General features: G+C 41.0%; 1 protein-coding gene across 3 annotated transcripts in view; it reads right to left on the bottom strand.

The window, feature by feature from the left end:
* Nucleotides 1-25702, bottom strand: part of CERS6 (ceramide synthase 6) — a 332112-nt gene extending 306410 nt beyond the window's left edge. For 2 of the 3 annotated variants that reach the window (XM_065931691.1, XM_065931693.1), the window contains exon 1: nucleotides 25352-25702. In XM_065931691.1, the coding sequence (XP_065787763.1) occupies nucleotides 25352-25521 (170 nt within the window). In that variant the 5' untranslated portion in view covers nucleotides 25522-25702. The remainder of the gene's footprint in view (nucleotides 1-25351) is intronic. The other variant, XM_065931692.1, reaches the window with a different exon arrangement.
* Nucleotides 25703-26656: the final 954 nt, after the last annotated feature.

Genomic DNA, 26656 nt, shown 5'->3' with positions numbered 1-26656 from the left:
CGGTGCTAGCTTCTCACCCTAAATCTACCGGCCCACACCTGAATATAACACAATCAAAGCTGTGGCTGTGAGTCAGAGGAGAGTTATCTGGCTTCTCAATAAATAAAAAGAAAGAGAGAGGGAGCACAAAGGCTCAAAAGTGTTTCTGTTCCTCCAAGTTCATGGGTCCTTTACCTTACACTTGGCTAGGGTCCCAGACATCATCAGGTGCCACATGGGTGGCTTTGGATATGTACATAAGCAAGTATAATTTTAAAGAGTTAATTAAAAACACGGAACTGGGAGCTAACATATCTGTTTTCTGATCCTAACTGCCACTAAGATCACACCACTGTATGATCTCGGGTGAGTCACTGTCTCTCTAGGTCTGTTTTCTCATTTGTAAAATGAAAGGACTGTAATCTCAAAGTTCTCCTCTAGCTATGAAATTCTGTTACTATATTCTGCAAAAGTAATTGTCCAACAAATTCTCAGCTATGTTGAAAGGCTTAAAATATTATCTGCTGTTATTTACTCATGTCCTATCTCCCCTCCATGAGTATGGACAATTGAAACTTGATCATGTACCCTAAAGCAAAGACACTGGGAAGTGTTCCCACATAAACTTTTTTCCTACCAGCACATTCAAGTGAGCAATTCAACACCCCTGTTGATTAAATCACTCTGAAAGGCCAAAGCTTCTTTCACAAATTTAAAGAAGCAGAGCTGGTTGGCTGAGTACCTACTATGGCGCAGGGATTTAGTTAAGCACTTTGCTGCAAATAACTCCAATTTTTGCATCTGAAAGGTTAACAAGATCTCCATCTCACAAGATCTGAGAGATTCTTAACTAATGCAGAGTCACAGCTCTGATAAGTTGGTGGTGTGCTTTGGACTGGCCCACTGGAAGGAGCTGAGGGAGCCTTTCTTATCCTAGTCTTGGATAGAAGTAATCACAACACACAGTCTGTCATACCATATTCATGCAGTAAAGCTGTCTATTGCATTTAACAGTGTTTACATCGTACCCTTCTCAAAAGATGGGAAGAAACAGATTTTCCTAGGAATGGCTTCAAATTTGTCATATGTGAATAAAAGAAAATAAAGTCTGTAAGAAAAAAAAAATCATATGTATGTACATAAGAAAAGTACCTCTACTTCATATATTTTAAAAACCTAGTTAGAAATAAAAAGAAGTTGATCACCCTATCACTTTAAGTAAGTAAACATAAAAATGTAATGAACAGAAATAAAGATTAAAATAAACGGGAAATATAGAAATTGTTTATTTTAACTCAGTTTTAAAACTGTCTTCTAAAAATGGAGAGGAATAGTACTGTCAGGCAGTAAAAAATATTATAAAGTTACAATAATTAAAATAGTCAAAGTGCACTGGAAATTTAGCATATGACAGAAATAGCATTTAAAATCAGAAAGGAAAATAGGGATCATTTAATTAACCATGTTAGGATAACTGGCTCTCCAATTGGGGGTGGGGAAGACTAAATCTGGAGATCTCTTTTTGACACCAAAATTAATTCAACATGTTTTAAAGATTTAAACATTAAAAAATCATAAAATACCAGAAGAGGGGACTTTCATTAAACATAGTAAATAAATGTTTTTATCTCTCAGCCTTCTTGAAACCCCCCCACCCAAAAAAAGGAAAATCACTGTAAAGAATAAACAAGGGAGGTCCCCTGGTGGTTTAGTGGTAAGGGTTTTGTGCTTTCACTGCGCAGGTGTGGGTTCAACCCCTGGTCTGGAAACCATCCCATATGCAGAGCAGACAGGACAAAATAAATAAATAAATAATCACATTTAAAAAAACAAGAATAAACAAGGCAAACTTCCAAAAGAACAAAAGGCCACAGTAACAGATAAGAAATACCACCAAAAGTTTTGGAAAATAGAAAACAGAAGCATGAGTGACAGGTGATTCAGCCAAATGGAGACAGATGTAGCCTACGTGCCTGCCATCGGCAGAAATCAAAAAAAGCAACCCACTCTTACGTGACAAGAACCACCTGGTGATACAGAGGGTGTTCAGATTCTGATTTAGGCCTCTGGGCAGGAGTCCTGAAGTGCTGCATTGCTAACAAGCTCCCTGGTGATGTGAACGGAAACGACCGGTCTGGGGTTCACACGTTGAGTATCCAGGCTTTAGCGTAGAGGATGCCTGAAACCCACCGGCATCAGATGCCTCAGGAGGTTTGGGGAGCAGAACAGGTCCTGAGTCTGTAAAAGGATGAGGCAGACCTCAGATCTGGTACTCGAAGCTAGGTGACTGCTCTCTCTAGCCCCAAGAGGAAGGATGGTTTACTCCTGGAGAGGGTGAGTTACAGAACTTCTGGTCACTGGGACACTGAGCATAATGACCAAAACAGGGGATGGAGTGAAAATCTACAAACCATACAGGACCTGCAGCTCCATTTCACTGCACAACTCTCACGATGCAGGCAGCAGGCTCACAAGCCCCTCCAGCAGGAAAGAGGGAGAATGTTCTCTAGGGACACTGACAAGCACAGAAGAAGGTACAGCTGACCCTTGAATAACACAAGTTTGAACTGCAGGGCTCCACTTACAGGCAGACTTTTTACAACAGTAAACACTACAGTACTACTCAATCCACCGCCAGTTAAATCCATGGACACAGAGGAACCACAGATACACTGTTGCTGCTGCTAAGTCGTTTCAATCGTGTCCGACTCTGTGCGACCCCATAGACGGGTCCCCCATCCCTGGGATTCTCCAGGCAAGAACACTGGAGTGGGTTGCCATTTCCTTCTCCAATGCAGTAAAGTGAAAAGTGAGAGTGAAGTCGCTCAGTCGTGTCCGACTCTTCTCGACCCCATGGACTGCAGCCTGCCAGGCTCCTCTGGCCATGGGATTTTCCAGGCAAGAGTAATGGAGTGGGGTGCCACTGCCTTCTCCACAGGGTCCACTATAGTTTGTACAAGGATTTTCAACTGTACAGGGGTTTGGTGCCCCTAACCCCCATGTTGCTCAAGAGTCTACTGTAACTCTGAAGGAAAAACAGTAATTACTCAAACCACACAAAAATTACAATTTCTAGTCTTGAAAAAAAATCATAATTAAAGTCAAAAGACAAAAAGGAAAATATTTATAATCAACATGAAAAATAACTAGTTTATTTCTGCTTTCATAATTCAACAAACTCTCCCCAAAATGACAAAAACATCAAGTCATTCACAGAAAAGTTTTAAGTGGATTCAAAACATGAAAATGGGGCTGAATTTCACTTAAAAACAAAGGGTAATTAAATGACACCATTTTTCACATCGCCAACTGGCAAACACTTGACAGCTCTGTTGCATGTCACATTACAAACTTTATGAACAGGTATAATCCCCTAGGAGAACAATTTGATGATACTTATCAAATTCAAAATGACCCAATCACTTTGAACTAATAGGAGTTTATCCTAAACAGTCATATATAAACAAAGATATGTGTACAAAAATAGCTATTGTGGCATTGCTTTAAATAGCACCTGAAGATGAATTAAAAGTATATTCATAGAGGATTGATTAAATAAATTATGATAAATATATTGCTATGTATTATATATGTAAAATATATATTATATGTGTTAAAACTCTCTACAACCATTTAAAGTACAAAAGTACACAAGAGCATGTGTGTGGGCTCAGTCATTCATTCGTATCCGATTCTTTGTGACCCCATGGACTGCAACCCGCCAGGCTCCTCTGTCCCTGGGATTTCTCCAGCAAGACTACTAGAGTAAGTTGCCATTTCCTCCTCCAGGGGATTTTCCCGACCCAGAGATTGGACCCATATCGACTGTGTCTCTTGCATTGCAGCCAGATTCTTTACCAGCTGAACCATCAGGGAAGTCACAAAAGAACATATATAACATTTACAGAGAACTATATGTGTTTGGATATGCATTAAAAAAGTCCCAGAAAACAACTGCAAACGGTTGTCCCTGAGAAGACAGCTTTAATTTGCATTAAATACAGTATTTTACTGTTTTACAGTTTTTCCACATATAAGCATATATTGATATTTTCTTAAGCAGTTTCCTTCCCAGGAATACACAGGCAAGTTGATGATAATAGGATGATAAGATAAAGAGATTTCTAGAGAGGAGCACAGTTAATGTGCTGCTTTGAAGCTGAGACTCCTTTTTCTATCCAAGAACTGGTTTGGGGGGGATGTTAACTTCTTTTGCTACTCTTTCTTTCTGTACCTGAGAAATGGGAATAACAATAATAATATACAAGTTTATCTAAGTGTATAATTTTAGCCTGGAACAGTGATTGCAACAATTTATTTAACAAACTTCAGTTCAGTTCAGTCCCTCAGTCCTGTCTGACTCGTTGTGACCTCATGGACTGCAGCACGCCAGGCCTCCCTGTCCATCACCAACTCCCAGAGTTTACCCAAACTCATGTCCATTGAGTCAGTGATGCCATCCAACCATCTCATCCTCTGTCGTCCCCTTCTTCTGCCTTCAATCTTTCCCAGCATCAGGGTCTTTTCACATGAGTCAGCTCTTCGCATCAGGTGGCCAAAGTACTGGAATTTCAGCTTCAATACTCAGGACTGATCTCCTTTAGGATAGACTGGTTGGATCTCCTTGCAGTCCAAGGGACTCTCAAGAGTCTTCTCCAACATCACAGTTCAAAAGCATCAATTCTTCGGTGCTCAGCTTTCTTTATAGTCCAACTCTCACATCCATACATGACTACTGGAAAAACCATAGCCTTGACTAGACAGACCTTTGTTGACAAAGTAATGGCTCTGCTTTTTAATATGCTGACTGGGTTGGTCATAACTTTCCTTCCAAGGAGTAAGCGTCTTTTAATTTCATGGCTGCAATCACCATCTATCTGCAGTGATTTTGGAGCCCAAAAAAATAAAGTCAGCCACTGTTTCCACTGTTTTCCCATCTATTTACCATGAAGTGATGGAACTGGATGCCATGATCTTAGTTTCTGAATGTTGAGCTTTAAGTCAACTTTAAGCCACTCTCCTCTTTCACTTTCATCAAGAGGCTTTTCAGTTCTTCTTCACTTTCTGCCATAAGGGTGGTGTCATCTGCCTATCTGAGGTTATTGCTATTTCTCCCGGCAATCTTGATTCCAGCTTGTGCTTCCTCCAGCCCAGCGTTTCTCATGATGTTCTCTGCATATAATTTAAATAAGCAGGGTGACAATATACAGCCTTGATGTACTCCTTTCCGTATTTGGAACCAGTCTGTTGTTCCATGTCCAGTTCTAACTGTTGCTTACTAACCTGCATACAAGTTTCTCAAGAGGCATGTCAGGTGGTCTGGTATTCAACAAACTTACATCTCATTTATTTCAGACCCTGTCCAACTCATTGCTTTAGGCTTACTTAGCCAACAGAAATGGTGAGTCTGGACTTGCATTCTGAAAAGGTAACTGTACTCCAACTTTGCTTTGGAATCTTGAGCTCACCATGCTAGAAGATCAAACATGACCCAAAGAAACATAAACTCCACCACATCCGGGGCAAGAGTCTGCAATCTTGAGAAATGTTTGCCTGATAGAAATGAGTCTAAAACTTGATTTACAAGCCAATGTACTTCACACTGATTTTCTAATGCCATGAAATGTTATGAATGAATAACTACTTAGCTAAGTAAGTGTTAGTCACTCAGTCGTGTCCGACTCTGTGACCTCATGGGCTGTAGTCTACCAGGCTCCTCTGTCCATGGGATTCTCCAGGCAAGAAGACTGTAGTGAGGAGCCATTCCCTTCTCCAAGGGATCTTCCCGACCCAGGGCTCAAACCCCGGTCTCCTGTATTACAGGCAGATTCTTTACCATTTGAGCCACCAGGGAAGCCCAACTACTTAGCTACTTCTTGTAAACTTATGGTTTTCCAGCTCAAAACCTTGGACACAACTTCCAATTAGTACATTTAATCACCCATGAGTTTTTCACTAAAATATCACTTCAAGCCTTATTTTTGTACAACCACTAAATTTAGGCACTGAATCTAAATTTATAGTCTTCCTTTACCTTATAATTTCACCAACTCCAAAACCCATAGAGCTTTGAAGCTATACATTCAAAAATGTTTTGAAAACATAATAAATTCCACAATGTAATATTCATTCTCCAAGAGCTACTTTTAAAAAGTCACCCTATAATGTCTTTTTAGGCAACAGATGCATTTGCAAGTATTTAAAAATGATGTGTCATAAAAAATAAAAATAAATAAAAATAAATAAAAAATAAAAATGATGTGTCATAATATCTGAAATTTACTTTGCATGGTACAGAAGAAAATAAAATATATAGAGAGAGACAATAAAATGTTAATCATTGAATTTCAGTAATGCAAGTGTTCATGGCATTTTTTTTAGCTATTCTGTATATTTGAACATTTTCATAAAAGTCTATAAATTTTAATAAATGCTATTCTAAAGGTATAAAACATAACTTTTTCTTAAACAGAAAGGCATAATGAGACAATATGATGACCAGAGGTAGGATGGGGTGGGCAAACAGCTGTACTGAAAAATAACCTAGTTGTAGATTTTAAAATTTCCCTTGAATTCTAGATTCTTAGTTACTTGTTGAATTTTGGTTACTTGGTGACTTGTTGAGTACAAATTTTTCTGCCCTCCAAATAACTTAATCATATAACAGATGATTAGAAAACTTCAGATGAGGACAGATTTCCCTCATTCATGATTTCTTATACAAGGTGATAAGATTTAATATAATCTATAAATGACTTTTATTTCTTATAAAATAATATAACGAAACACAATTGCTTTAGCTTGACTTAATAGGAATAGTGTTTTGTTACATTCTTTTATAACAAATGTTGAAAGGGGTATAAATGTATGAGATAAATGTTTTCTAAGCAAATGACTGTAGTAGATGTAAAAGCGCAATATAAACTTGATGGACTTTCTTACTGCATTTTATGGATTATTATTCCAATTTCTCAGGTAAAGGAAGACTAACAAAATGTCCTTTCATGGCAGATACTACTAAATTTTATTCTTACCCACAGCCCCAATTCTGTGAAACAGCATGTCAAAACAGCTATTTTCTTTACAGATTAGGACAATCTGTACAAGTTACATCAAATTTGCAGCAGGTTAGATGCTGAAGGATCTACCTGCAATGCAGGAAACCTGGGTTCAATCCCTGGGTCAGGAAGATCCCTGGAGAAGGGAATAGGAACCCACTCCAGTGTTCTTGCCTGGAGAATCCCATGGACAGAGGAGCCTGGTGGGCTACAGTCCATGGGATCACAAAGAGTCAGACAGGACTGAGCACTAACACTTTCACTTTCACACTCAAGTCAGAGTAGGCTGGTTTCTCACACAGTGTTGGGTCAGCCAGTAAATTCATATGATTTTTCTTGAAAGATTCCAGCAGCATTTATTAAAATTTAACTTTGTACATCTTCTGACCCAGCAATCTGACTTCTGTATGTTAGGTTACAGTAATACACCTGAGTACAAGGAAGTCTGTATAAGAATGATGTCATAGCATTGTTTCTAATAGCATTCATAAACAAATAACCCCAAACAATGGGATGTTGTCATCATATTATTATCATAGTGAAAAGAATAAAGGTGTCCTACATTCACCAACATTGGGAAATCTTCAAGGCATAATATTAAATAAAAACAGTTTCAAAACAGCACTTTGAGTATATAATTCATGTTTTAAACAAAAGTTATATTTCTCTGTGTGTATGAGTGTGCAGGTAAATCCACTGAAAACGCTCTGGAAGAATATATATATCAACTATTCATGTTGGATACATCTAGGGAGAACAAGGGACTGAGAAAACAGAGTGAAAATGGAAAATTGCTGTACTTTTTCTGCATTGAGAGTTTCCCAATGAGATTATAGATATATAAAACCAGGTAATTTCTTTAATGATTTTAAAAATGGAAGAGGTTTTATCATTTTAAATGTTCAAAAGATTTCAAATACTGGCTACTTTGTAGCATTATTAATCACTTTAGACACCAAAACATTTAAAAGTCCACAAACTAGAATTAATATATTAGAAATTAACAAATAGTTACTGCTGAGGTAATACTACACCACGAGTTCACAGTATGTTGTGCTATTACAGTTGTAAGAACTGGGGAAGAAAATTTAGAAGTTCCATTTAAAACTGGTGTGAAATCCCCATTGTCTCTAGAATGCATAAGTTGGAAGAATATTTTCTCCCACAGCTATCAGAAAAGCTCTGAAAGCTTTGTCCCTCACCTGCAGTGTCGTGGCCATGTGAACACTGAAAGATTATGAAACGGTAGTCACAGACTTTGAAGATTTTATCAATGAAATAAATTATTGTAAAAGAAAACCATTCTATTATTCCATGAGTCCAAAAATAATAGATTTTAACCAAATTGACTTTAAGATACCCTCTTTATAAAAATAAGCAGAAAGTGATCTAATATTTGCGGTTTTTAGACTAAAAGACATGGGTAGGAAGCAGTAAAATCTAAGAACAAGAACTGCAAAATAATAAGAACCAGAAATCAAATGAAAAAGAATTACCCACAAGAACATAGGAAGACTTCAAACAAAAATGTTAAAGAAATTGCAGGCTACATTATTGCTTTAAAAAAAAAAAATGCCAAAAAAGAGAAACCAGGGTTTAGAAAGTGATTAGAAAACTGAAAAATAAAATTGCAAAAAGAAATTGCAAAAAGCAGTAGAACGGAAGGAAAAAATTATTTAAAAAATTAAAACAACATTAAGATCAAGATGACATAAACATGAGTGAAAGGGACACCTGGTTGGTAGGCTTGAGGGAAATTAATAAAACCATGTATAATAAAATATATTAAAAACACTGTACAAAAGATGAATATGAAAGGCAGGCCAGGAAAAGCTAACATGTGTGTAACTGGTATTCCTGAAGAAGAAAAGAGAATATACTGAATAGAAGACACATCCAAAGATGGAACAGAAAAAAGCTTGCATTAAATAAGAAATATTTAAATTAAAACATACATGTTTTCATGGAGAAGGAAATGGCAACCCACTCCAGTGTTCTTGCCTGGGAAATCCCATAGACAGACGAGCCTGGTGGGTTACAGTCCATGGGGTCGCAGAAGAGTCAGACACAACTTAGCGACTAAACAACAAACAACAAATACTTGTTTTCAAGGTGAGTATAATTTTAAAAACACAAAACACAGCAAGACTTAAAGGTATTATTTTCTAAATAAGAGCTGTATTTCTATATCATAAGCAAACACTCAGTGTTCAAAGTACATGGCTTATTTAAATCCAAAGCCTGATTCCTTTGTCTCAGCAAATCTTAGGTCCTCTACATCCAAGCAACAGGACACAGAAACATTGCAATAAACACACACATTTATCCCCTGTTTAACATCAGTCATTTGCTTTCTTTTCAAAGACACTGAGTTTTGTCCCTTTATCAATCCTTATAAAATATTCTCACTAATTAAGTAAATAAGGTGGGAAAGAAAAAGAATGTTTTCATTATGGTTCTTTCTCTCAATCATTTTCTCATATCTTCTTCCCATTCCTTTCTAAGCAATTTCTTTTATTAAATTTTATAGCCAACTATTAATCAAATTTTGCATAAATGCACACACACCTTTATCCAAGCATGTGTACAAACTTATTTTTTTAACATTTAATTTATCTGGTTGCACAGGGTCTTGGTTGCAGCACACAGGACCTTTAGTTGTGGCATGCAAAATCTTCGTTGCATCATGTGGGATCTGGTTCCCTGACCAGGGATTGAACCCAGGTATCCTGAATTGGGAGCCTGAGCCTGAGTCACTGGACCACCAGCAAAGTACCATACGTACAAACTTAACACAAAGAGAGGAAATATGGCTCCATGGGTGACCGCAAGTGCCAGAGCAAAGCTCATGTTTTCCTCTATAAGAAACCAAGACCTTAAGTGGAAGAATGGGTAATAGGTATGCCACATGGACTAGGAGTTACAGTTGCCTTTCATTTTCACACTGCAAATAATTTTTCCTTAATTTATAAAATCAGTAAAAACTAATAGAGAAGATTCTACGATGCTAGTAATGTTCTATTTCTAAATCTGCATTCTGATTAATGAACACATAAGTGTGTTTGCTTTGTTGTGATAATTCAGTGAGCTATAGGTTTTAAGTATACTTTTGTGCATGTTTCAGTATGTATGCTATAAAAAGTTTACATTAGAAAAATAAAGCACTTTTCTAACAATGCCATATAAACATTTGTTAAGCAAGTGATGATTGTGCATTTCAGTGTCAGATTTGCAGCAAATACTCATTAGGTTGGGCTTCCCAGGTGGCTCAGTGGTAAAGAATCCGCCTGCCAATGCAGGAGACACAGAAGATGTGGGTTCAGTTCCTGCGTTGGGAAGATCCCCTGGAGGAGGAAATGGCAACCCACTCCTGGATTCTTGCCTGGGGAAATCCCATGGATAGAGGAGCCTAGTGGGCTACCATCTGTGGGATCGCAGACAGTCGGACATGACTGAGTGACTGAGCAAGCACCCACACACCCATTAGGGTATTAGCTGAACTGGGGTTCCACCAAGATGGAATTTTAAGCCAAAGTCAGGGTGCGACGCTTCTTTTTGTTGTACACACCTGGCGGAGAGTCCCTGCCTCCCTCCTTCCTTTTCTCCCTCTCTCTACTCTCTCTCTCTCTACCTCTCACTCTCCGTCTCTCCACAAATCTAAACACTCCTCAGGACCAAAAAGACCGTGTTTACTTTCACCTGCAAAGATAAGTATAACCTGTGTCAAATTCCAAAATGTATCACCACACACTATTTACTTTAGCAGTTCCCAGTCAGAGCCGTTTCCGGACTCTTCTAGATTGGCTTTTAAAATAGAGCCATAAGAAGTTTCTGGCAGCTAAGTGCATCCGATTCAGAAAAGCTTTAGACGATCTGAAAGGACTGGATGTCCTCAGATTTGACCCGAGTAGAGACTTAGATATTGGCTGGGAAAATGGAAAGGAGAGAAAGTTCTCCTTTTAACGCAACATTTTTATCTCATCTTCAACTCTGAGAAATGGGGAAACTGCTTGCCAAACAATTGTTTTATAATTCTGGAACTGAATTGTGCTCATGTTCAGTCATATCTGACACTTTGCAAATGTTGGGACTGTAGCCCACTAAGATCTTCTGTTCATGGGATTTTCTAGCCAAGAATACTGGAGCAGGTTGCCATTTCCTCCTCCAGGGGATCTTCCCAATCAGGGATTGAACCCACGTCTTCTGTGTCCCCTGCATTGTAGGCAGATTCTTACCTCATCTGGGAACCAATTTTATTTCTTCTGTTTCCAACCGGAAAAAAGTCTATAGCCATAAATTTATTTTTGAAACCAGAAAGAATATTTATTCCATATGACTTATTTTTTAAAGACACCAAAAAATTAAAGGCAGTACAATGGGAGGTGATCGCTCTTATTAACCATCCTTTATAAGTGGATCTGGCTCAAACTCACTATTATCCTGGAAAATGGGAGTTATAACAGAGATCCTGGTAATCAAGGCTCAGGATCAAAAAATGAGGGAGTCAACCAATCAGGTGATTCAGGCTACCCAGGCTACCTTCAATTTGAGGCAGAGGAGGGTGTGAGCAAGAGAGAGAAGTAACCAGAGGACGTGGAATTACTAAGTGAAAGGGAGACAGCAATTAAAAATATGACACACCCTGGTTTTAAATTGACGACGAGCTGTCCTCTACCCAATCATCTACATCTGACTCTATGCCAAGGTGTGGCAGGCTGGGAGGCATGGGCCACAGCTCAGGGACTGATTGTGGCAAGCCTCCTGCCTGCTTAGAGACCCAAGACAAGAGCCTGCCTCTGAGGGAGGCAAAGTCAGAGCACTGGAGTTTCCTAACACTTCCCTCATTTGACTCTAAGATACAGTTCACTGCAATGTTTTTTTAGAAGCCCGGCTCTTTCAAATAAACCACAGGTACCTACCACTACCAAAAGAGAGTTTTAAACTTTGTAAAACTCAACAAAACCATGAACAAAAAATGCACACACAGAAAACCACTAGATTGCCCGAACACTCCTTAGAAATAACTGCTGGTTGACAACCACCACCTGTATATCTATTTTTGCTCTCTTCCCCAGTTCCCCTGTAGATTCTGCAAGCAGCCACTTCAGTGTGGGTGCTTAACAGGCACTAGGGTGAAAGTGGGAGGAAAGTAAAACTGGGCGCATGGTTTCAGTAACACGGATCAAACTAGCTCAGGAGCAATCAGCCCACTAAGAAGGGGTCCCGGCTGTCTGCAGAGTCATCTCTGCTCTCAGAGCTCCAACCCACGTTCAGTGGGGGCCCCTTCAATCACATCTTCTTTTTTTAAGCCATGAAATGTGGTACATTGACAATGGGGCAGGCAACACATCTCAAATCATCCAGATGCTTCTTCCCACAATCCGCCTCATTCACCTGCAGGGAGAGGCAGAGTAGCCATTTTTGTTGTATCAATAGAAACACCCCTGGCCAGTGACCAGAACAACTTAGGTGTAGCAGAGCAAACAATCAGGTGATGTGACCAACCTGATTTTCAGGTCCAGTTTTTCCTGGGCTGAGGCGTTTGCTGGGATAGCTCCAGAAAAAGTGGGCTCAGGGGCATCATCCTACAATGGCCTTGTGAGCATCCTATAGCAGCCACACTCTCCCAGGACCTAGCCCTGGGTGGGTGGTGAGGGCAAGTTACTTCATTTATTTCTATAGGCTTTGGTGTCCTGAATCAGAAAGTGGGAGCTGGAGATTGCTGGTTTCCCCAGAATTTCTCAAATTGTGGTTTTCAGAACATCTGTGCCCTAAAACAGCATCTGGAAGTGGTGTTCTAAGAAGTGGGGGGAGAGGTGGTGGGAAGAGTGTGCTCAGCTAAGGGGGCTAGTTTTTCACTCTATCAATTCTATGTTTAGGGTTGGCTTCACATGGTGCTAAGAAAAAGCAGACCAACTTTTAGTCATTTTTATTGTTTTCTTTTATATCTGTTGGTAGGTAATATAGCCCCTTACTGCTGCTACCCAGGGAAGACCTCTCCCACCTCCAACACCCCTCCCCCTGACGTTGGTGCCACACTGGTGTGTAACACATGACTGACTCAACTATTTTTTAATGAATGAGTTTTCCTTTTTTTCCCTAAGTGCAAAGTCAATGACACTGTTAAACTATTACTGAATTAAAATTAAGGCCGTTCTTGATAATTTGTCATTCTAGAGCACTGTAGCTTCCTTTTTGCCTTACTTCCTCATTTAAAAGACGGGAGGAGAGGGTGAGACGTATGGGAGAGTAACATGGAAACTTACATCACCATATGTAAAATAGATAGCCAACGGGGATTTGCTGTCTGGCTCAGGAAACTCAAACAGGGGCTCTGCATCAACCTAGAGGGGTGGGCTGGGGAGGGAGACGGGAGGGAGGTTAAAAAAGGAGGCGATACATGTGTACCTATGGCTGATTCATGTTGAGGTTTGACAGAAAACAGCAAAATTCTGTAAAGCAATTATTCTTCAATAAAAAATAAATTAATAAAACAGAAAGACAGCCCACCACAAATGTTATATTTGCTCCTCTTAAGATGCCCTCTATCAATGCCTTAAAGAATTTAACAGGCTTGTTAAACTATTTACAGGGAAAATCGTATATTTAAGAATGAAATGTTTAAGCTGTGCAGAGCTGGAAAAGTGCCTCGAGTAGAAATGAGGTACAAATCCCTTCTGAACTAATTTGGCCGGCCTAGGTTTGCCACATTCATACCAAAGGAAGTTCAAATTTGGGGGTGTAGATTTGTTTCTCTTAAGGAAAAAAATACATATATTTAGTATGTTTAGCTAACTTTGAACGTGTGCATCTTCACAAGTATGATCCCAAAGACCCTAGAATGAATTTCCTTCTTCTTAAGGATAAAATTAAGATAACCTACGAGAGTTAAAGTTCTGAAAGAAATAATAAAGGTCATTCCCAAGACTTTCCTTTCTCTGGAAGGCTCTTATTAGGGAAGAAAAAATAAGTATTTCTGAACTGTCTAAATAGTAACATATTTCAGCAAAGTGCATGACAGACAAGTGTGAGGTGCATAAGGTCCAGCTCTTCTCTAAGAGACTGGGATTATTTTCAGCCAACTACAACTGGAAGAATCAGAATGCTCCTTGGAGGGGAAAACGAGAGAGAGAGAGAGAGAAACAGGAGGATTAGGAAAAGTAAGTCAAAGGACTACACCAGCAACCCCAGCCTGTGAAAGCAAGAATGTAGTCTGCCATCCTCATTCATGGCATAAAGATAATGCCAGTACAAAGTTTCAGACACCTCCAGTGAAGTCTCATTTCTGGAAACCAGGGTTCCAACAAGCAGTCAGAAAGCAACTGTGTGTTTGTGTGTGTGAGAGTGTGCATGTGTGTGTACGTGTGTGCATGCACCTTCAATAAACCCAAAGAACAAATAATTACCACCTCCATGAACTAGGCACTGCCCTAAACACAATGCATGCATGCTTTATCTTTTTTAATCTTCAGAACCCTAAGAGTTTCAAGGGGAAACTGAGCATGAAGAGATTAAGCTATTTGCTCCTAGATCTGTGGCAGCAAAAAAGGTGGCATGGCCAGAATTCAGCCTAGGTCTTAAATCAATATAAATGGTGAATTTGATGTTTGCCATTACCATTGGTTGACTACCTAGCCAGTTTCCCCTGGAGACCATAAGCAATAAAAAACTGACCCTGGAGCCAGATGGAGCAGTGGGAGATAGACTGGGATATTTGCATACGGCATCCGTCCACTGAAAGGCAGTTTCCAGAGAAAACTCCATCCAGTGGAAGTCCATCTTCCTGGGCTTTCTCTCAAGGCAGAGCCCTCTGAGAAAACTTTAAGCCGTAAGTGGCACACAGCTGCCCATCACCCAGCTCAAATCCTACCGTGAGAAATAGTCTTCTGTCACCCAAGCAAGTCCCTGACCTACAATCCACTATTAACCTTAGAGAATAAAAGGTGAAGAAGCATTCTCCCCACTAAATAGGCATTGTGTTGAAGAGACTGAAGCTTCGATGCCTGTATAAAACGCCAAATATTTACTCGTCAACAGAACTAGTAAATCCTTCAGTTCCAGGATCACATACATAAAACCGTTCCACTGCCCCTATAAGCCACACCAACTCCCCACAGGTACATCCAACACATGAAATCACGTTACAGAACATTATTTCTTCTCATAGTACATACTGTAGTGCACTATGTTATCAATTATTTTTTTACACAATGTATATTTTTAAGAACCAGCTGAGTCCCCTTTAACTACATTTTCACAGACAGTCTTCCAATATCACAAAGTAGGCACACTCCCCAATTTACAAGTGAGAAGACCAAATTTCAGGGCATTCTGTCCACTACTGAATAACTGAGAAGAGGCAGTGTTTGAATTTAAACCCAAGTTCCACAGTCTCTCTGATATCCTACCCATTTTCCTTTTAATTCTCCTGAGGAATATACATTTCTAATGAAGTCCTATACGTGTATACAACAGTAACAGAATTTAAATGTGGCATCACTCTGGAGTGTATCCATGCACTCAAAGATATCCATACTCCCACTGACGGACAAAGCCCTTATATTCTCTTAATCTCCAGCATGCCTAAGTGACTGGTTCTCAGTTTTCCTTTACTCAAACTATTGTGTCCAAAACTGCCACTCTGGTTAAAGCACCAAGTCACTTTATTTTGCTTTGAAATGGTGATCTATTAAGACAAAATCTACAGAGCCACTCAGACTAGCTGGCAGCTTGGACTCTGATACTTGCCAAACCGTGTCCCTAAGCAAGATTCTAGATGGTTCTGTTCCTCTCCCCCACTCTTAACTCTGTGTTGCTCTTCTGCTCTCTAAACTTCCCTGTCTTTTAAAAGGATCTGTAGCAATGAGGGGAACTTGCCCAGTGGCTCACTTGGAAAAGAACCCACCCGCCAATGCAGAAGACATGGGTTCAACCCCTGGTTCGGGAAGATCCCCTGCAGAAAGAAATGGCAAGCCACTCCAGTATTCTTGCTGGGAAATCCCATGGACAGAGGAGCCTGGCGGGCTACAGCCCATGGGGCACAAAAGAGTCAGACTTCGTGACTAAACAACAAAGGCAGCAATGAGCAGCAGAAGGAAGGAAAGGGGAGAGGGGAAGAGACAGAGAAAAGTAGAAAAAGAGAGGGAAAGGATGGAAGGAAGGAAGCTGGAATGGAGAGAGGAAGGAAGAAAGGGGAAAAGATGGAACGGAAGGGAAGGAAAGGAAAGAGAAACAATAAAAGGTAAAAATAAATGAAGAAAGGGAAAAAAAGGAAGAGAGGAAGGAAAGAATCGCAATCACAGCTTCAGGACAGCAACAACAGCTTTGTAACCAGAAAACCTCAGACATAAGATGTGACATTTATATAGACATCAGCAAGTCACAAACGTGATTCCTAGGTCACTAAGTGGCCATAAAAGGCCACCTAGTAATGGACTGCATCTTCCCTGCAATGGAAAACCATTTGGGTATCTCCAACCCCACACCTGCCAAAAACAACCCACACAATCCAATTTTGAGGTAACAAAAGCAAAAGCAGGAATAGGAAGCAGGAGTGGTCCACAAGAAGTTCATCTTGAAGGCTAGCAGTGAGGAAGAGAAAGTCCCCTTTAAAAACAACAAAACCTTCCCAAAATACTCTCATAAATGAATCATGGAAAGCAGAGTTTTGTACAATGATCAAACATTAATATAAACTTTGAAAACTACTTTTCAATAATATGTACCTGCCACTGCTTGCAATCAATTGCTTGCAATAATCATTGCTTGCAACCTGCCCTATAGTAGATAGCATTTAAGCAAAACCATGTTCAAATTTAACGTCTGCTTACAGAAAGGGTGTGAAGTTAAATCGAAAACGAGGGAGAAAGATCAGAAATCTGCTCTTCTTCCACTGTAAAAGCTTCCTACCAGAGGAAGTATCTCTGGCCTTAGCCACCTGCCTTGCTAACAATTTATCCTATCACATTGGTTTGCTTTCGATGGAGTATGAAGTGAAAGAGCATAAAGTAGAAGGCCTCTACTTTAGTCTTAGGGATCCTCTGAAAATGTACAATGTGCTTTTCCCAAAGACAGTTTGCTTTCCTTTTCTGGACAAGCCAACAAATGGATTGAAGCAAGGTGTCTGGCTGAAGGGCCTTCCAAAAAGGTCCAGGATACTTGAGTGCTCTCTGGCCTTCAAGCTTCCTTCCATCACCCCTTATGGAAGTGATGTTTATTCCTAAATAGAAAACTGTCAAGTCTAGAAAATGAAACCAGGTATTTCTAGTAAATGACTTTTTCTTTTAGTCAGTGAACTATCTTTATATTAGCATTTCGCCACCATCATCACCATCATCTATCTCCAGAAAACTTCTTATTGCAAAACTGAAACTCTGTACCCATGAAACAATAACTTTCCTCCAGCCCCTGGCAACCACCATTCTGCTTTCTGTCATTATGCCTTTGATTATTTAGGTACCTCATATAAGTGCAATCTTACAGTGTCTGTCTTTCTGTGACTGACCCATTTCACTTAGTATAAGGTCTTCCAGGTTCATCCATGTTGTAATGTGTTAAAATATACCACATTTTGTTTATCCATTCACCTGTCAGACATCTGAGTTGCTCCTAGCTTTTAGCTCTTGTGAATAATATTGCTATGCTCATGGGTCTGCAAACATTTCTTTGAGACTCAAATTTCAATTCTTTCAGGCATATACCAGGAATGGAATTGCTGGGCCACACAATAATTCTATTTTTAGTTTTCTGAGGAACCTCCATATTGCTTTCCACAGTGGCTGTGCCATTTTACACTCACACCAACAAGACACAGGGTTCAATTACTCCACATGTTCTTTATTTCCTGTTTTGTTTTGTTTTTTAATAGTAGCCATCCGAATGGGTGTAGGATGATATCTCATTTTGGTTTTGATTTGCATTTCCCTGATGACTCAGCTAATAATTTGCTTTTATCCAAAATTCCGAGAAACAATATAAAGTTGTTTAGGCTCAATCTCTTGAGTTTTCCTTCATAAAAACCCATTCATTCTTAACCCCTGAAACTTCTTCCAAGATCTTTCTCTCTGTCTCATCCTCCACAGTAAACTCAGGATATTATCTACTTCATTCTTTTGCATTCATCCCTTCCAATATCTAGAATTTGAGAAACTTCCTTCCTCATGATGATGACTTAGGTTGTAGGGGAGAGTCAGTAAGCAGAAAGAAATGAGTATAAACATATGACTAGAGAAACAGATCAATATAAGACCATTCTGATTTTTAAAAAAGGCCACCATTTCCTACCCAAAATGTTAGGAAGTTCATCCCAGTAGAAAAATATACATGAATTCACAGAAAGTGAAATACAAGTGAGCCTTCCTCAGTGATCAATGCAAAGAAATAGAAGAAAACAATAGAACGTGAAAGACTAGAGATCTCTTCAAGAAAATTAGATACCAAGGGAATATTTCATGCAAAGATGGGCACAATAAAGGACAGAAATGGTATAAACTTAACAGAATAAGAAGATATTAAGAAGAGGTGGCAAGAATACACAGAAGAACTATACAAAAAAGACCTTCATGACCCAGATAACCATGATGGTGTGATCACTCACCTAGAGCCATATATCCTGGAATGTGAAGTCAAGTGGGCCTTAGGAAGCATCACTACGAATGAACAAAGCTAGTGGAGGTGATGGAATTCCAGTTGAGCTATTTCAAATCCTATAAGATAATGCTGTGAAAGTGCTGCATTCAATATGCCAGCAAATTTTGAAAGCTCAGCAGTGGCCACAGGACTGGAAAAGGTCAGTTTTCAACTCAAACCCAAAGAAAGGCAATGCCAAAAAACGGTCACACTACTGCACAACTATACTCATCTCACAAGCTAGCAAAGTAATGCTCAAACTCTCCAAGTCAGGCTTCAACAGTACATGAACCGTGAACTTCCAGATGTTCAAGCTGGATTTAGAAAAGGCAGAGGAACTAGAAATCAAATTGCCAACATTCACTGGATCATTGAAAAAGCAAGAGAGTTCCAGAAAAAACATCTACTTCTGCTTTATTGACTACGCCAAAGCCTTTGATTGTGTGGATCACAACAAACTGGAAACTCTTCAAGAGATGGGAATACCAGACCACCTTACCTGCCTCCTAAGAAATCTGTATGCCGGTCAAGAAGCAACAGTTAGAACTGGACATGAAACAACAGACTGATTCCAAACAGGAAAGGAGTACGTCAAGGCTGTATATTGTCACCCGGCTTGTTTAACTTATATGCAGAGCACATCATGCAAAATGTTGGGCTGGATGAAGCACAAGCAGGAAGCAAAATTGCCAGGAGAAATATAAATAACTTCAGATGTGCAGATGACACCACCCTCACGGTAGAAAGAAGAACTAAAGAGCCTCTTAATGAAAGTGAAAGAGGACAGTGAAAAAGTTGGCTTAAAACTCAACATTCAGAAAACTAAGATCATGGCATCAGGTCCCATCATTTCATGGCAAATAGATGGGGAAACAATGGAAACAGTGAGAGACTTTATTTTGGGGTGCTCCAAAATCACTGCAGATGGTGACTACAGCCATGAAATTAAAAGACACTTACTCCTTGGAAGGAAAGTTATGACCAACCTAGACAGCACATTAAAAAGCAGAAACATTATTTTGCCAACAAAGGTCCATCTAGTCAAAGCTATGGTTTTTCCAGTAGTCATGTATGGATGTGAGAGTTGGACTGTAAAGAAAGCTGAGCACCTAAGAATTGATGCGTGGTGTTGGAGAAGACTCTTGAGAGTCCCTTGAACTGCAACGAGATCCAACCAGTCCATTCTAAAGGAAATCAGTCCTGAATATTCATTGAAAGGATTGATGCTGAAGCTGAAACTCCAATATTTTGGCCACCTGATGTGAAGAGCTGACTCACTGGAAAAGACCCTGATGTTGGGCTTTCCCAACATCATCGAAGGTGGGAGGAGAAGGGGACAACAGAGGATGAGATGGTTGGGTGGTATCACCGACTCCTTGGACATGAGTTTGAATAAGCCCTGGAGGTTGGTGATGGACAGGGAAGCCTGGCGTGCCGCAGTCCATGGGATTGCAAAGAGTAGGACACAACTGAACTACTGAACTGAACTGAACAAATATTTGTGGAAAGTTCATCACGAATAACATAAAACACACTCACATTACAAGAATAACAACTCTTCGACTTTCAAATAAAAAAAAATTTTCTTCAAATAATAATCATATGCATGCTAATAAGATAATACAAATGAATATAATCTTTCCTGACACCAAATTGATGATTTGTATCTATCAAGAACACTAAAACATTTATCTTTGGACTTAGAAATGCCACTTCTAGAAAACATTTCTTAGGAAGTCATTAGTAATTGAAAGGTTTATACACATCAACTGGAAACAGCCTAAATATCCAACAATAATATAGGGACTGGCTAAATGAATTATGGTATATCCATAGCATAGAATAATGTAGTCAATGAAAATACTTTTGAATAAGTTTAATGACATGGAAAATGTTGAGATTATATCATTAAATGGCAAAAGAAATTTCTCTCTGTTAGTTCTAGAGACTGGAAGTCTAAGATCAGGGTGCCAGCAAACAGACCTGGTGTCTGGTGAAGTCATCCTTCCTGCTTCACAGACAGCCATCTTTTACTGTGTCCTCATGATGGAAGGGGTGGGGTAGCACTCTGGAGCCTGTTTTTTCATAAAGGCACTAATCCCACACATGCATGAAGATTCCACCCTCATGACCTAGTTACCTCCCAAAGTTGCCACCTCCTACCATCATCACCTTGACACTTGCAACTTATGACTAAAGATGGCCACTTATGGATTTTGAGGGTACATAAAGATTCATTCCATTGCATACTCCAGTCTTCTAAAATAAATCTGAAGATATCAGTGTCTTCATTATTAAGGTACATTATGGGAATATCCTTCGGTTATGAAACTCACCTGGCATCCCACTTTTTCCTTACATTCACTCATACCTACCCTTTCCCCTCTAACCATCAAGAATACAGTTCCATTCATTTTTCTCTCTCTCCTCTCTTCTCTTCTCCTCTGTGGTCTCACCCAAGGCTATTGACAAGACCAAGATATTAAGCAAACCCATAAGAAAAACTAACCCACTGGCCAGACAGTCCTTCTGATACAACTGAGACCTGTTGTTCTTTGAGGGTTTGGGGGCAACAGGTCATTGTTTGACACCTCTGGTGTCAGCCTCTGAAGAATGACATTTCTCAGGTAGCTTAGCGCTTGGAAAACCAACCTGACATGAATGAGTTGCTCATTTTTCGCCCAGCCATCACAAGAGGTGTCAGGTCTACTCTTCGGTGTTCAGTGCTGAGTCATGTCTGACTCTTTGCAGACTCCATGGACTACAGCACACCAGGCTTCCCTGTCCTTCACTAACTCCCAGAGTTTACTCAAACTCATGTTCACTGAGTCAGTGATACCATCCAACCATCTCATCCTTTGGCTCTGGGATCTAGCTAAAAAAGTTCTAAGGAAAGAGAGCAATTGCTTTCTCCGGGGAATATTCATTATTGGTTATTCTGAAATAGTATAGCTTTTTGGAGCACAAATGAAAACAGCCCAAATGATTCCTTTAACTCAACCCATAATTTAAAAATATAAGAAACAAAACCATTAGCTACATACATTTGTATGTATGAAAAATGTTCTTTATTCTTAGATGACTTATTACTACCTTCAAAAAAAATAACATTTAGCCTGCCTTAAAGTTTCAAGAGATAACAATTAGTAAACTTCAAATATTATAGCATTCCTATAGGAGGAATCAGATGACTGTGAACGTGCAAGTAACCTTGGATTACAAAGGCCATCAACTTCACTGCACAAAAGAGAAAATAAGGGAGGCAGAAATTAGGTGGCCACCCCAGTGTGAGGTAAGTTTGACTAGAATGCAAACGTTCTGATTCTCAATAAGTATTTTCTGTGTCTCTCTCCTAAACCCACAAGGAAGAAAATGTATTAGCATTACCTTTTATAACAGTAACACAAAAATGTCTTTATTCCTAAACAGAAATTCAGCAAAATTTTAATCCCACATTTATGAATACCATAATAGCACATATTTTTTAAAAATGAGTTTAGAATAAGCATTTATTATAATTCCAGAGAATGGCTTATGGAGCCTAAACAAGTATTAAATCAAGAAAATTCATCAAATAAATGATGCTATGTTATTAAATAATATTTTGTTCCTTGTCAACAAGCCAACAACACAATATGACAGAATACACTACAATTTTCATGCTACAAGAAATTTCTAGGTTTTTTCTGTAAACAACAGATATTTACTCAGGTAAGCAGGTAATATCTAACTAAGGCTATGCTAGAAACCACCAAGCTTTGGGTCATTCACAGACTCAGCCAGAAGTCACTGAATTTAGACTGCTCCATTTTTAACCGACCATGCCGGGTATTCACACTGTTACCCATATGGTGCTATAACATGGTATTGTTCTGGCCACTACTGCCTTCACTGCCAACAACCCAACAGCGGGAGTGAAATTAAAAAGATAGGACTGCTCAGTTGGGTAAAGGCCAATTCAATTCATTCTTTAGTGTTTCTCTTTATAGAGAGAAATAAATAAGACTGAGGAGAATGAATTCAAATTCACAATTTTAGTCTCAACTAGGGTATTGAAGACTCCCATTTAATAGAAATCAAGGTCTTGGATAATTAGTTATTTCATAGGTATGTTCTCAGCTTCGAAATAAATGACAAAAGCATAAAAGGAAGAGAATCCTAGGGGAATTATTTTCTATTACAAATCATTTTATAAAAAGATTTCCAACCTTCTTTAAATCATGTTATATATGACAGAAAACTGCAAAAGAAAAAGAAACATGCCCAGTGTGTTGGAAGGGTACCAAAAGCGAGCTGTGATAATGCCAACAGCACTGGCCAGTTCAGTTATACTGATTCAGGTCCTTGATGGGTGCTGAAAAGCAGGCCACAGGTTGGACGCCAAAATGTGTCACTTAGGTTTGAGAAGAGGAGAAATATACAGTACTTGAAATTCTGGATACAGCTGTACCCTTGAATTATCAGAAAAGTAAGAGAGTCCCAAATGGTTAAAGACAAGAGTTGTCACTATTATAGGAAAAAGCAAAGTCGACACCATCCCAAAAGCCAGAGCATCTTGTGGTATACGGGCCATCCTGGATTATTATATTGAGTATTAATCACAAACTCTCACTTATCATATAGGCTATTAAATCACTTCTATTTGGATCAAGGGAATACAAGAAACTCACCAAGTCTCTACATATCAATACGAGGACATCTGCTGTGACTAACAATTGAAGGCAGCTGACCCCCTTGTGTAAACTATAAGTTATGGGATTGTCCAAAGGAAGAAAAAGATGTTCAGGAAGAGGAAAAATGAAATTCCAGTCTCAACTATGAAATTAACTTTTATTTAAAAAAAAAAAAAGGCAGAAAAAGGCAAAGTACAAAGCTCTCTCCATTCTCTAACAAATTTATTTCTTCCAACCAAACGAACAGCCTGGAATCAGCTTTCTGCAGGTCAATAGCTGACATGCTTGTTTTTCAAAACATAAAGACTATACATGTCTTTCAAATGCATTAGCCAGCTAAAAGTGAGCGTGGCCAGGATTTACCAGCCAGGATTGATCAGACGTCATTCGGCAACTGTATGGAGTCCCTACTATGTGTGGTCAGAGAGCAACTGGCTGCCCCACAGGCTCTTTTTGGACAGACTGCAAGTTCAGATATGAGTTCCCATTTTCTCTAAGTAAACATCTGCTCTACAAGCAACTCGAACCCTGCAAACACACCCACTTTCTCACTGTAAGTCTCAGCGCAGGATAGGATCAAAGAGGGCATCCGTGCTAGAGTCCAATCATTTGAAACAGGTCTTTAAGTCTGTTCCTTTGTGCATGTTAATCTCTGCAGGTGAAATAGCTGATTTAGTTCTCAAGCAACAATAATGTCCATTGAATAATACACCTTCCTGAAACAAAAGATATTTATTGTTCCCATGAAGTACTGTCTGTTGGCTTTTCCAGCAACAAATGGCACAAAAGAGAAATTCTACCATTTGTGCCACTCAAGAGTGGCTTAGGACAAATAGAAATACCAAAACAAACAAACAGAGCAAAAGCTTAAGAAACAAGACCAAGATGAGTTGGGGGCAGGAGAGGAGAGGTGAAGTCTGAGAGAGAAGTGGAGTCTATACTCAGTGATCCGAGTTCAGCCTCTACTGATGAATGGAGGGCGGGGGAAGGGAGAGAAAGGGTAGGTAACGTTTTCAGCTGAGAAAAAGAAGCGTGTGCTGCTGTCCCGGTTTTGTTTTAATAGCACCCCGGAGAATGCATGGCAGGCAAAATCTAATTTGGTAACTAAGATTGATTCAATAAGTAACACAAGTTTGTTTATGACACAAAGGAGTTATCCAAAATATGGCAATTCTTTAAAACTATTTGTGTTCAGGTATCAAATTAAAGTTTATGGTTATTCATAGGGAATAACCATTCATTTATCGATTTACTAACACCCTTTTGTAGGCTGTGCACCCGTCCCGTCCTCTTTGAAAGAAATCGCTAATGGCCCAGAGTCCTGGAAACCTACAAACTATTGTCGCCTATTTCCCAGCACTGTGGTCTGATACTCAGTGTCCCTGATGGAAACCAAACAGCTGCCAGAAGCCAGAGTCCCTGGAGAAATGTCCGAAGCCCAGTCCTGGCAATCCGTGGGCCAGGGTGAAAGCATTTGGAAGCGTGCGCGGTTCCTCCGCCCTCCCGGCCGCGCGTCCGTAACGTTTCTGGCTGTCAGGTGAGTGGCGACAAGGCTCGGCGGGGAAGCCTCTCCCGGCAGCGCGCCGTGATCACCCGGCAAAGAGGGACAATCCCGGCGAAGTGCAGCGTGTCCCGCGACCGGCCGTTTCTCACCTTTGTTCGCCCGCCCTCTCCGGTAGGAGGACAGCGCGGATCCAGGAGGAGTGCGGGGGGCTTCCCCAACGCTCCCGGGGCCCTCTCCGGCGCCCCGAAGGAAATTCGGAGACCAGCCAGACCCTCTCCGGCTCCCAGAACCTCAACCGTGCTGAGGGGTCAGCAACCCCTTCCAGAACACCAAGGTTGGGAGGCGTGAGCGCTAGCGCTGGGGGCGCGGGTGCGTGCGCCAGAGAGCACGCGAGTGTGCGTGTGCGCGCAAGGATGTGCGGCTGTGTGTGTGTGTGTGTGTGTATGTGTGTGCGCGCGCGAGGGTGTGCGGGTGTGTGTTGGGGGGAGGAGCGCTCCAGCTCTCCTTACCTCTCGAAGATGAGCCGTACCATTAACATGCAGAAGGCCAAGGGGAAGGCGAGATAGAGGTCCTCCGCCTGCGGGAAGGTGGCTTCCTCCGTGTTCTTCAGGTCCGCCCAGGTGACATTGTGCGGGAGCCAAAACCTCTCGTTCCAGAACCAGGCTAAGATCCCTGCCATCTTGCTTTGTCCACTCTCGTCCTGGGCTCCCCCGGCCCGCCGAGCTCTCCACGGCGCAGGGCGCCAGGGGATGCGCGCGCTGCTGGTCCGAGCCTGTGCCGCCGCCGCCGCAACCGCCGCCGCCTCCTCCGCGGCCGCTGCTCTCGAAGGCTCGCGGCGAGCTCCGGTTCTCTCCTCCCTCTGGCCGCGTTGGGGAAAGGAGCCGCCTCGCCTGTCACATGGCAGCCCGGGCCGCTGGCCCTGATTGGCTCGTCCTCGCGTCAAGCAGCGAGGCACACGCGGCCGGCTAGCCCACGCCCGGAGGGCAGGGCGCAGCCGCTGCGCCCTGGGCGCAGGAGCACCGCTCCTGGGCGAGCCGACTGGCCCTGCGGTCACCCAGCTCTGGAGCGGCGCTTAGGGTAGCGACCTGGGTCGGGCTTCCCGAATCCGCTCCGGTCCCCCGGGCTTGCTCGCACATGCTCAGAACACCGGCTCCGGCCCGACTGGAGTTTCAGGGATCTGAGTCGGCTTCCAGTGCGCCTACGGGCGATGGGTGGGGGGGAGGTAGCGGTCGGGGTAGATGTTCAGAACCACCCTTGCGCCAAGAGAGAACAGCAAAAGGAGAAGTGGGGGCGCAGAGCGCAAAGGAGGAAGAAGTAGAGAGGAAAGTCACCCACTCCGGCGCTTGGAGTAGGAGGGGGGGAAAAATCAGGAACTAGGGCAGGATGGTTTGGCAAGAGTCGTCTGCCTCTACCTCACGCCCGTCTTTCCCCATACCAGACCTTCCAGCCTGGTTTTACTCCCGCTCATCACCACAACCAGCTCCCCCAGGGAACAAGGCCCTCTGTTTCAATTTATGACGTTGTGGGAGAAATTAGGCACTTAATTGCTGTTTGACAATGATGGGATGATGTTGATGATGATAACAACAGCAGCATTCTGTAAAACCAGCCCACAAAATGAATCTCTCAGAAAATGGCGCCAGACCATTTTTACTTGGTACATCAGTAGAGAATCTCCACTCTGCTACTCCTTGGTTCTGCCTTTTGAATCGGAAACCTTTAAGGTGTTAAGACCCGTGAGACCGGACCCCAGGCGCCTTGACTTCCAGGGTACATTTCCTCATTGCTACGGGAGCCACGTGTGGATCATCAGT

The sequence above is a fragment of the Muntiacus reevesi genome, chromosome 3, assembly GCF_963930625.1.
Source record: "Muntiacus reevesi chromosome 3, mMunRee1.1, whole genome shotgun sequence".
NCBI lineage: Eukaryota > Metazoa > Chordata > Mammalia > Artiodactyla > Cervidae > Muntiacus > Muntiacus reevesi.
This window is presented reverse-complemented; position numbering and strand designations above follow the sequence as displayed.